General features: G+C 33.7%; 1 protein-coding gene across 1 annotated transcript in view; it reads right to left on the bottom strand.

Moving 5' to 3' along the window:
- Nucleotides 1-1,205: 1,205 nt before the first annotated feature.
- The window catches only part of LOC143055279 (protocadherin gamma-A12-like), an 84,210-nt gene continuing 71,900 nt past the window's right edge, over nt 1,206-13,515 (bottom strand). The window contains exons 6-8 of the mRNA XM_076228413.1: nt 2,595-3,161; nt 1,951-2,105; nt 1,206-1,356 (exon numbers count right to left, since the gene is read on the bottom strand). Coding sequence (XP_076084528.1) covers nt 1,206-1,356; nt 1,951-2,105; nt 2,595-3,161 — 873 coding nt within the window. The remainder of the gene's footprint in view (nt 1,357-1,950; nt 2,106-2,594; nt 3,162-13,515) is intronic.

Raw genomic sequence — 13,515 nt, 5'->3', positions numbered from 1 at the left:
ATATCTAAAAGTATTGTTAAATTTTTGTATCAAATGTTGTTTTGATGGGTCTTTGCTAATTTTAGTCATAAATTGTAACTCATAACAATACAAAAACAGGTCCGCAATAAGTGGTGCACAGTTAGTCCCCATTGGAATTCCAATAACTTGACGATATACGGAATCTCCAAAGCGAACAAAAATGTTATCAAGTAAAAATTCAAGTGCATAAATAGTATCAAAGCATGTCCAATTGACATAGTTCTTTTGTTTATTGCTACTAAAAAATGATCTAAAAGAGTTTGAACATATGTACTCGCATTCCGACTTTTTAAATGCCCAGTTAATTAGGGATGTGAATTTTTTCTTAATAAGAATATGAGGCAAAGTGGTATATAGGGTAGAAAAATCAAAACTTTGAACAGATTCAAAATCACCAATATATGCATGCAATTTATCAAGTACTTCCAACGAGTTTTTGACACTCCAAAAGTAATTAATTCCACTATTTTCAAAGGCCTTATTTGAACAATTTATTATCAGGTTTTTTATTGTACCAAGTGTACTAGTAAGTAAAACAGACAATTTAGTAGTTGAACAATGGCTGGAAGATGAAATAAATCTATATTTGTAAGGTTTTTTGTGCAGCTTCGGAAGCCAGTACATAGTTGGGACTTTCATTGTGTTTGGTTCTGCTTGTAAAGAAGTAGCTAAAAGTTTATGTTTGTTACAGATGTCGTTTTCTGAAAATGAAGTCAGTTGGAATGTTGGTGAATTCGTGATTTCCTTTTGCAGAACCTCTATATAAAATTTACGTCAAACAATAATGATATTATTAGCAGCTTTATCAGCCGGGACAAAAACAAATTCCTTGGCTAGTTCCGTTAGTTTATTTTTGATACGCGAAATAGGGTTTTTATAGTTTTTGTTGAGGGTAAAATGTTCTTTAAAATGTTGTATTCGAATATCAACTATCTTCATTACTGAATTAAAAAAAGAGTCCAAAGACTCAAAAAAGTAGAAATACCTACTTCTTCATTAAAATGTTACTCGACTTATTTCCGAGTTGACACATTTAAATATTTTAAACTTCACCTGAACTAAAATTATTGTTTTAATTTTTCCATCTTTACAATACATTTTAAATCAATCCTTTCTTTCTATATTCATTAAACGGTACCCTTATTCCTCTTTCCAGGAACACTCATACTTTAGCACTAAATTATTTAACTAACCTCTGACACATTTTTACTTTGATACTTATTCACACTCCAAAGATCGTCTGTCGAAAAAAAATCAGATTTGACTTTAGCTTTTCTTTCCTGTGCAGCCTTTATTCTATCAGCTCTCTTCTGGACTTCTGTCCTTTTGTCAATCCTACAACCGACAAAAATAACTCATATTTAATGAATTACTGTGATATTTTTTTCTCTGTTTTTGAAGAAATAAATTCAAAATTTGGGATGCACACTAAAAAGCCCGCTTACCTCGTTTTGAAAAGTGTTCATCACATTTTTTAGTTTATTTCATATGGACAGAAAAAAACAGTAAAGTAAATTCTTATAATTCAATTCTAAATTCCATTTCAAAAGAGTTGATCATGAAAAAAACGTTGATGACGTCACGGTTAAATATGATGTATATTAGCTGATATACACGAAACTTTTAGCAAACCGGAAGCAGTGTTTCATAAAAAAAAAAACAAAAAAAAACACCCATACGACTGTAATATCAGACTCCTGTTTAAAACCAAATGTACAGTACAGTACACCTCATCTAAGGTTTCATAAAGTCCACCCTGATCACGTTTTGAAAGATGTATATACTTATATTAGTCTTATACTATATATTTTCTATATATTTGTTCACGGTGTGCTCTGTATGTCAAAATGGAGGTCTGTTATATATATACTAGTATTAACAACCATTTGAAAGTTATTTGAGAGTCTCATAAGAGAACTTATTACTTACTCTGCACAAGGTCTGCAATATCTAATGCACAGCTTTGTTATCAGGACAGCATTCATCATCAGAACTATCCCTGCTAATAGATACCAGTACCCATTGTCAGGGTACGTTTCAGTCTTGAAAGGACGTTCAGTAGTAGTTGATGACGTTGTAGTTGTCTAAAAAATATAACACATCAATGTGAGAGAATTTCAAAAATTAATAGCTGTATACAATGGTGACAACGGACCATTTGAATTGTTTGTTTCACTTTTGCGTAAGGAAAATAATGTGGACGGGTATTGGATGGGCAGAAAATCAACGCATTTAACTTTCAAATATTTTGTTTTTCTCTGTGCGCATGTCTGGTGTTGAGTTGGTTGACTGTCAATTACACTTATAACCGCGTTTGTACTAACATGAACAACATGGCGGTTGCCAACTGTGAATCAGGATAGGCTTAGCCTTTGGAGCACCTTAGATAATCCCAACTTGTGATGGTTCAGTCTTTTGTTTTCTATTTTGTGTGTTGTGTGCTATTGTTTGTGTGGTGGTCTTTTTTCTGTTTAGCCATGGGGTTGTCAGTTTATTTTTAGTTTATATTTTATTTATTGCCTCTTGTATCGATAGTTTTTATGTTTAGAACAATACGTTTCCCTTTTCCCTACCTCTGGGAAAATCAGTGACAAGGTAGAATATCCCACAAGTCCTCCACCATCAGTTGCACTTAAAGTCAAGATCACTGTCTGGCCGTAATTAAAGGATGCAGAAATATCCATGGCCACAGTTATTGTCCCATTTTCATCGATATTGAAATAGCTATTCCCTAAACCTGATTGATCCAAGCCGTAGGTTATTGTATTCCAAGTTACTGTAATGTCTCCATCCGATGCCGATACATCGATTAGTATCGTTCCAATATCTTCCGTTGGAAATAAGAATACATTGTAGTAATCTCGCTCAAATATCGGCGTAAAGTCATTTGTGTCTGCTATGTTTATAGTTAAAAATGCTGTATCTGTCAAACCTCCTGGATCTGTTACGGTGACATTGCATTGAGTGACCGGTGGATGACCAATATCAGAATCAAAATCGCCGCCAAAATAAACATCGCCTGTACTTTCGTCCATTTCAAAATATGTTGTATTATATCCATTACAGTCCAATGTGTATCTTAAAGTTTCATTTTCTGGATCTGATGCATCAATATTAGGTGATGACAGAAGTGTTTCTCCCTGGAATGGAAATTTCTTTAACGTATACATAATCTAACAGTCAATGTAACGTATATTATTTTTGATATATACTGCTAAGTAACATGACTTATATAGTAATACAGATCGGATTTGAATTACACAAATATTACTCCTATTAATATAGAAATAAAAATATGCTGGATAAACTCATGATGCAGTAATAAACGAATGAGAAATTTATGTTGACATTCACATTATAAAGAAAATGTTTTCCTTTTAATCAAAAATGCAGATACCGTTAAGGGTGCTTTAAGGCTACGTGAGACTATCAATATTAAGGTTATGAGCTTCCTTAATCTGTGACCTTCTGCTTACAAAATGATTGTTTTAGCAAGGTTCGAATGACAAAGAACTGAAATCAACATTACATACCTATCTTTTCTTTCAAAATAAAGAATTGGTTTATTAAGATAATGTGTGTGTGTGCGTGTGTGTGTGTGTGTGTGTGTGTGTGTGTGTGTGTGTGTGTGTGTGCGTATGTCAGTCGTGTCAACTGGGGACACACACGTGTAGGAAACCCTTCAATTGGGGACACATATCAAACGGGGACGTCCCCAATTGTCAAAGTGCTGTAAATCGAATTTTTTTGCGTCCTTTTCTATCAGAAACAAATTTTCTTACAAAAACAATTTTATAAACATTTGTCCTCAATTCAACTATTTCAACCGGACATAGTTTGTGTGACGGCTTACATGTTGGAAACTCGCAAAGCGCGGACGTGATACACTCGGTCCCCGTTTGCACCATCTTAATCATATCATGTGACCAAGCACAAAATGGCGACCGATTAACTAGCAGCGAGGTAAAGTTTATTTGTGTTGCACTATTTCATGTATTATGATGGGCGGATCAAGGATTTTAGATTAGGGGAGGGGGACGCAAAGTTATTTTTTTTAGGTATAATTATCGAAACATTGGAATATTCTTTTAGAGAGGGTGCTTTGTAGATATCTTGCCTGCCAAGCAAAACGTGGCGAGAAATATTTTGTGGTAAATTAACACAGGCACAATGTCTCAGAAAAAATCCTATATTAAGGTATATATAGGGGGGGGGGCGGAAATTTTGAGACAAGTGCCTTTGTAAATTAACGAGAAATAAAAGTTTCAAGCTAAAACCGCATAGATCCACCCCTGTCAATCTACAATCACCATAATTTATAACAAGAAATCTGTGAGCTTCTATTCAATGACTCACAGGAGTGGCTCACCTGACCAATTTTAGATTTTGAAAACAAATATTTCTTCTTTTGCAAGCGATTTTTAATTGTCTTTTCAAAAAAAAAAAAATTATTGTTTTTTGTTGTTTTCTGACAATGTCTGAGGTTGTGCCAAACTTTTTATATACATTTTTTACTGCAAACCTAACCACTTATATCAGAATAAGATGCTTACAAAGATATTTTTATTTTAATGGGATCCTTTGTAATATGGAAATACGAGTTGGGGCCTTGACCTGTCAACGTATAGTTGTATATATATTATGATACAAACTAAACTAACCTTTTGTTTGAACCAGTATTTCTATCTTTCATTAACATGATTAAGAAAGAATCTTACCTGAACTGTTTTCTTGGCCGTACAATGATGAAATAACCAATCCAACCGCGGGTAGGGCCTTTCGCCTAATTCATTTTACTTTGTGGGAAAGTGAGGTACATATGTTGGGATGTTTTGGAACTTCGATTATCAAAGAAAGTGTTTATAAAATCAGCAACTACACCATGTACACTGTCACAATTGTTTTACTTTAACTGACAGAAGCCTATCATTTTTGTCATCAAACTCAGTACCGCGTTCGACACCTTTCTTTGAAGTATAATATATTTATAGAACTTATAAATAAATCATAGGTCAGTTTGTTAGTAATCATGTTGATTCTGTTAAACTTACTGTTTTATATAATTCTTTGAATGTTAACAGATGTAATGCGATGACATTAATTTTTCGTCATCTGTTCAGATACTCTATTGAGCTGAGGACAACCAATGCTTTGCAAATTTTATAGGGGGCACATGCCTGCCAAGCCCTCGCCTTAATCTGCCCCTGATTATCCATCTATGATGTCTTTTCTTTTCGACGATTTACACGTTAAGTAAAATGCCTCATATGGAGAACAGGTCCAGGAACAGATTCATACCGTCAGTTTCCATTTAACGTAATAATTCTAATCTTTAATACTTTTATATAACATGGTAAATCAGAACTATCAGTAGATTTATCTACAGTGATTTATATAGTGTGAAGCAGGGTTTCCGCTGGTGGTCGCCATTTTTTGCAATTTGCGAAAAAATAATGATTGTGGCGATTAAAATTCGTCATTGGCGAAAGAAATATATATAACGATTTATTTTCAACCATCTTGTTTATTTACTTTTTTCAGGTTTCTCTGATTTTACCGATCAGATAATACTCGGAATTCACCTTGAACTCGTTAAGATTTTGACAGAAAATCAATAATCAGCTGATTGCATTTATAGCTATAGACATCAAAGGACTAAATAATAACCAGGTGTTGATTGTATGATATGACAAAATGATATGGTTAAATGGCTTCTGTCAAATGTCACAAAAGAGATTTATTAACCACTTCGCTACGCACGTGTTTGAAACAAAATGTTTACGCTTCCTCTCCTTCTTTTAGTGATAGTCCAGAAAAGAAAACTGTTGTTATGACGAAAAATGTTCAAAAGCAAGAAAGGTCTCTGATTTAAAACTTTATCATTTAAATTTCATATAGATAATTGATTTGAGTGGGTACTTTAAAGTCGTTTCAGTGACCAACGTGTTTCAAGCATATAAATTGGATCAATTTCAAGTGATAAAATGTTTTGTTTTGTTGTAAAAACCACTTCTTATTTAGGGGGGGGGGAGCTAGGAAAAAAAGGAAATTTTTAAAAGAAAAATATATCTGTGTTACTTGGCGAAAAAAATAATAAAGTGGCGAAAATTATATTGTTTTGGCGAAAGAGGTGGCGAAAAAAGTAATTGACCAAGGGGAAACCCTGGTGTGGAGGGGAAGGGACCAAGGACCTTGACAATTAGGAACAAAAGATCGTAAATGTTGGCTTTGCGGAAAATATATTATGTATATATACAAGTTGATGCCGGGGTAAAAATTTGCGTTGCAGCTCATTAGCCATTTCGGCATTTGCAAATAATTTCTAAGCCCTCATGTTAAAATCATGTTTTCAGGACAAATAAGTGTCCTTGGGATATTATTCAATTTTAAAATACTCTGGGAAATTATGGTACCCTTTGCTTTTCAAAGTGCTGTACGGTTAATAGATTTTTTTGGGGGATCCTCTTCTATCAGAGACAAATTTCTTATAAAAACAATAATTTAAATAATTGTCCTCAGTTTAACTATTTCAACCGGACATAGTTTGTGTAACGGCTTCCATGTTTGAAACAAGCAAACCGTAGACAAGTCACACCCAGTTCGCATTTGCACCATCTTATACATATCACTTGACTGAACCATACATGTAATGGCGACCTGTCTGCATGAAAATAGTGGTGAGGAAAACTTAGTTTATCAGTAGTCCTTTTGGGTCTCATTGGGGGGTTCTGATCCTGGATCCCGCTTACTGTTTTGACAGATTCCCGTATCCTGCATACACTATGTACTTAAGCAATTCTCATTTTTGTCGAGCCTGCAACTTTTGTTGCAGAAAGCTCGACATAGGGATAGTGATCCGGCGGCAGCGGTATTAGCTAACTTCTTAAAAGCTTTATATTTTAGAAGGTGGAAGACATGGATGCTTCATACTTTGTATATACATTTTGTAGATGCCTCATGTTACGAAGTTTCCGTCAGTCACATTTTCAATGTCCTTGACCATGTTGACCTCATTTTCATGGTTCAGTGACCACTTGAAAAAAAAGTTCAAATTTTTTGTAAAGTTGAATTCTCTCTTATTATAAGTAATAGGATAACTATATTTTATATGTGCGTACCTTGCAAGGTCCTCATGTCTGTCAGACAGTTTTCACTTGACCTCGACCTCATTTCATGGATCAGTGAACAAGGTTAAGTTTTGGTGATCAAGTCCATATCTCAGATACTATAAGCAATAGGGCTAGTATATTCAGTGTATGGAAGGACTGTAAGGTGTACATGTCCAACTGGCAGGTGTCATCTGACCTTGACCTCATTTTCATGGTTCAGTGGTTATAGTTAAATTTTTGTGTTTTGGTCTGTTTTTCTCATACTATATGCAATAGGTCTACTATATTTGTTGTATGGAATGATTGTAAGGTGTACATGTCTAGCGGGCAGATGTCATGTGACCTTGACCTCATTTTCATGGTTCAGTAGTCAATGTTAAGTTTTTGAGTTTTGGTCTTTTTATCTAATACTATATGCTATAGGTCAACTATATTTGGTGTATTGAAATATTTTATGATCTTTATGTCAGTCGTGCAGGTTTTATTTGACCGTGACCTCATTTTCACGGTTCATTGCACTGTGTTAAGTTTTTGTGTTTTGGTCTATTTTTCTTAAACTACATGTATAAGTAACAAGTCAACTATATATGTTGTATAGAAGCATTGCGAGCTGTACATGTCTGTCTGGCATGGTTCATCTGACCTTGACCTCATTTTCAAGGTTCATTGGTCTTTGTTTAAATAGTTATCTTGGTTAATGTTAAGTTTATGTGACAGTTGTTATAAAGCTTAACTTTATACTTAGGACTATCAACCTAATATCAATGATTAGTATAGAAGGCGAGACATTTCAGCGTGTGCACTCTTGTTTGTCATTTCCCCGGGTCCCGCTAGACTCCATTTCCCGTTTAAACGGCACAATAATTCGACTTTCACGTGTCACGCTTACAAAAAATCAGCAATCCCGTGTCACGCTTCGACCCCAATGAGACCCACGTTGAAGACTTTGACCTACCATGGTTTTTCTTTAACAAATTGTGACTTGGAGAGTTGTCTCATTTGCACTCAAACCACATCTTATATCTGTATAAATATAGGGGATCTCCATGACCTGTTTTAAGATGGGGCACCACCATTGTTAAATTATCATCTGCCACCGTCCAAAGATCACCGCCATCATTAAATTATCTTCCGCCATCCTCAAACAATGTAAAAAAAAACTGCTGTTGTTCATTTATAGAAAAAATGTTTTTGTTTCTCTAGCGACCCCCATTTTCTTGGTTAGCAACCTATAATCAATTAACCCTTAAGCTTTTTGTATTACAATCCAAAGGGTCTTCCTGATTACAAATTTAAAGCCCTAAGGGATATATCCGGCTAAAAATTACTAATCACTTTAACAATTGATTGCATTATCATGATTATTAGGTAATGTCTGCAAATGCTAATGAAAATTTTAAATAAAAAAGATAAAGGTTAAATCCAGTATTTTAACAGAATGACAGAGAAAAAAGTATTACAAGTGGAACATATGATTGACTTGCGCAATCAGCATCTCCCTTTTTTAAAAGAGTACAAAATAAGACGTTAAACTGAACATAATTTTATATATACCAAAAAACATATTAGTACAGCAATTATTGATACATGTAATATTTGATCACTCTTCAAGTTTAAAAATAAATACATCATCACTCACAAAACATGAATATTAACTGCAACTTGATAAATTGATAAAAATGACAATTAAGGAAATTAGTTGTTATTATATAATGAAATATATATATGACATGTATAATAAGCAATGTGTATCAGCCTGTTCAGCATTCCTTACATAGAAATGAGGGAATGAAATATTTTTGATCATGCAACAGCGTAAATACAAGTTTTTCCATGGTGAAAGTTGCTCTAACATTAAATTTTCATCTAAAAATGTATAGGAGTCCCTGGATATAAATTTAAAAAAAATAGTTAAAAGAACTCAGAATATTGGCTTGCTTGCCCACTAACATGACTAAGCACCCTGTAGTTCCCTTTATAAAATCAAAGGCAATGCACTGGGTGTGGTGGTCTATATGATGTAGATGATATTTACCGGTACTTACAATCTCCGTACAGAATAAAAATTTACTTATAACGATGATAATTAAATTAAATTGACCGACCCATCTGTGGAGGAACTGATAATCTTAAACTAAGCATGCTAAGAAATATGGTTTCTGTTGACATGTTTGATAAAAATCAACAAAAAAATGAAAAAAATTAAGTTGGTAACTGCTTAAAGGGAAATGATGTGAAACTGGCTTGACAGGTACATTGTATGTCATGTAAAATTGCTTTTTTATGGTTATCAGTTTTTCAAAAGTCAATTAAACCACATATTTACCGAAACAAAAAACAGTAATTGTTTTATTTCATTTTCTGGGAGAAATGTATACATGTATTCGCAAGTAATTTACCAAAACCAATTGTACATAGAATGTTTTTTTAACAAAATTATGCACGTAAATGCACCTGACGTTTTGTAAGGTGAATATGCTTATTTATTCAAAATCCCATTCATATACATGATATAGAAAAACTTACTAAAATTTTATCGATATGGAATAAGAGTTTATATTTAGGATAGTAGGTATCCATTAGCACGATTAGCATGATTAGGGATTAATGAGAATTAGTTGGTAACCATTATGGATTAACATGATTAATGAGAACTAACTATATATAGTACGTATCCATTTAATGATTAGGGTTTAATGAGAACTAGTAAGTACCCATTAGAGATTAATGAGAATTAGTAGCTATACATGTAGGTACCCATTAAATATTTATGATCATGAGTATTTAAGTGAATATTCATGATATTGCGAATGAGAATTGAATTGTCAAAAGATTTAAATGTGAATGGTAGAAATATAGATTCTACAACTGCAACAAGTGTTATGATATTTCTCCACTCGAGACAGTTAAATTTTAATATTTAAAGCACGAGGCTTGCCAAGCTTTTTAAATAATTCAAGTTTAACAGTTAAGAGTGGAGAAGTATCGTAATACACTAGTTATAGTGGTGGAATCTGTTTCTCTAATGATTTTTATCCTTTCTTTTCAAAGATTTGAAGAAAGTTGTGTACTTTTTATTTGATGTCATCATGCACGGTCGCCTTTTTAGCTCACCTGGCCCAAAGGGCCAAGTGAGCTTTTCCCATCACTTGGCGTCCGGCGTCGTCCGGTGTCGTCGTCGTTAACTTTTACAAAAATCTTCTTCTCTGAAACTACTGGGCCAAATTTAACCAAACTTGGCCACAATCATCATTGGAGTATCTACTTTAAAAATTGTGTCCGGTCACCTGTCAAAATAATCAAGATGGCCGGCATGGCTAAAAATAGAACATAGGGGTAAAATGTATATTTTGGCTTATAACTCTGAAACCAAAGCATTTAGAGCAAATCTGACTGGGGTTAAATTGTTTATTAGGTCAAGATCTATCTGCCCTGAAAATTTCAGATGAATCAGACAATGGGTTGTTGGGTTGCTGCCCCCCCCCCCCCCCCCCCCACCCAATTTGTAATTTTTAAAGAAATTTAGCCGTTTTTGGTTATTATCTTGAATACTATTATAGATAGAGACAAATTGTAAACAGCAATAATGTTCAGCAAATTAAGATCTACGAATAAGTCAACATTACCAAAATGGTCAGTTGACCCCTTAAGGAGTTATTGCCCTTTATAGTCATTTTTTAACAATTTTCATTAATTTGGTAAATTTTGGTAAGTTTTTACGAAGTGTTTTCCTCTGTAACTAAAGGGCCAAGTTCATTACAGATAAAGAAAATTGTAAGTAACAAGAATGATCAGTAAAGTTTGATCTTCAAACACATCACCATCACCAATACACAATTTTTTGATGAATCCATCTGTTTCCTTTGTTTAATATGCACATAAACCAAGGTGAGCGACACGGGCTCTTGAGAGCCTCTAGTTTCATGAAGTCACAATAAGAAAATTCAAAACAAACCAAGAAAAGTTAACGTCACAATTAAATTTCGACCAATGATTTGCAGAGAAAAGATTTTTCACTAGTAAGGAGAAATATTTTTCTCACAACGATCAAGAAATGTGAAAATACAATGAACATGATGAAGCATGTGTTCAAAATTAAACTTGTACATTTGAAGCCAAATTTATAAAACTGTTCAACTGTAATTTTCTGAAATTGATTTAATAGATATAGGAAGATGTGGTATGAGTGCCAATGAGACAACTCTCCTTCCACATAATAATTTAAAAAAGTAAACCATTATAGGTCAAGGTACGGCCTTCAACATGGAGCCTTGGTTCACACCGAACAACAAGCTTAATAATCATGATAATACATTTTGTAGTTACTCAGCCTTCATCCTTAACATTTGAGTTCATAAGCCAGAAGATAATTTTTTGTTATAATCCTATGCCGAAGGACTTGTGGTTACGCATGAAGACTGGTTACTAGAACATTATAGATCCTTGACCTACATAATAACGCCTTATTTCAATAAAATTGCGAATGGAAATGGGGAATAGATCAAAGATACAACAACCCGACCAAAGAGTGCTCAGTCAACAGCCGAAGGCCACCAAAGGGTCTTTAACGCAGGGACAAAATCTGGCACCCGGAGGTGGTCCTCAGCTGGCCCCTAAATAAAAGTGTGTACTAGTTCAGTGAAAATGGACATCATTAGGTTAGGGGGAGGGTTGGGATCCCACTTACATGTTTAACCCTGCCACATTATTTATGTATGTGCCTGTCCCAAGTCATGATCAGGAGCCTGTAATTCAGGGGTTGTCTTTTGTTTATGTGTTGCATATTTGTTTTTCATTCATTTTTTTACATAGATAAGGCCGTTAGTTTTCTCGTTTGAATTGTTTTACATTGTCTTATCGGGGCCTTTTATAACTGACTATGCGGTATGGGCTTTGCTCATTGTTGAAGGCCGTATGGTGACCTATACTAGTTGTTAATGTCTGTGTCATTTTGGTCTTTTGTGGATAGTTGTTTCATTGGTAATCATACCACATCTTCTTTTTTATATATTTTTAGACATCTGCAAAGGACAGAAAATTAAAAAAGTCTATAAAGGCACAAAAAAGTCCTCAGAGTTCAAGAAAAGATAGGATGACATTTTTACTTGTATACATTTGTAAGTTAAAAAACATTGAAATCTAAGGAACATAACTAAGCCTATTTTTGTTTACCTATACAAGTCAATAGAATACACTTTTTTATGTAACTTATATAAGTATATAATTTACTTCTTCAAGTAAATAAAAAATACTTGTACAAGAAGGTACCCTGACTGATATACATGCCATTAAGCTTAAAACATAAATTTTATGTTTTAAAAAAAATATTTGTTGGTTTATTGTTTTGCTCTTGAAGCCATTTTGTGGTCATGTAAATGTATAGGACAACAGAGTTGGTGTACGTGGGTTCGATTCCCACCCTAGGCATTCATTTATATTGGCTGGTGCAAAGTGGGCAGTTGAGCTTAGTGGCCCTGCGCTGACTCTGTTGTTCCTATATCAAAATGTCAACTTGTCATGGGGAGGGCTTGCTTGCTTTCTTTATCCTTTATTTCAAAGTCTTAAACAACCAAACCCTGGTACATTGTATATTTTGAAATTTTTTACATTCGTGACATTGTATATTGTGAAATTTGTGTTTTGGTTATTTAGATTTATACTCTGGTTGCATTACCATAAGGGTCCATTGAACAGCAAAAGGTTAATGATTAGTAACAGACCGATTTTACATTTTGCTTTGCTCTGCTCTGCTAATTATGATGAAATTATATTGGCTTTGGAATTTGAAAATTTCCTGAAATTAACAGTTATACGGACTTCTTTTAAAATGCCTTCAGATATTCAGCTGATATTTGTTATATATCAGTCTACTATGAGATGTTTAACAGATCAAGTAATTATGTTTCATTCTATTCTGCTGTTTTCGTTAAAACTATGGATTTTTAACCTAATGTTATGAAAATAAGACATTTCCAGAATTTCTTTCTATATATATATTCAAATAATGGGCTGGTTTAGGTATGAGAGATAGCTATAATGAGTTACATATGTAGTATTGTTCAGTTCCACTCTGGTGATTTTTCTCAGATACATGTTCATGTATAGAGTTATTTTTTTTCCTTAAATTGAAATGCCTTTTCATCATGTTTATGAAGTTGCCAGGTAAGAATTCTAGACAACTGGGAGTTCTTCATTGATAAAAATATCTGATGTTCAACATTAATTTCATGATACCAACTTTTAGGATAAGGGGCTTCAAGAAAATAAAATTAAAGATTCAAGATTTCTCCCAATTTCCACTAAACATGTCATCATTTAGTATGACTCTATCATATGTGTGTCCCCACTTGATAGTACTTGGACAATCATATGTGTGTCACATATT

Source organism: Mytilus galloprovincialis, chromosome 12 (genome assembly GCF_965363235.1).
Source record: "Mytilus galloprovincialis chromosome 12, xbMytGall1.hap1.1, whole genome shotgun sequence".
NCBI classification, from domain to species: domain Eukaryota; kingdom Metazoa; phylum Mollusca; class Bivalvia; order Mytilida; family Mytilidae; genus Mytilus; species Mytilus galloprovincialis.
Note: the sequence above shows the minus strand (reverse complement) of the source record. Positions and strands in the feature narration are given on the sequence as shown.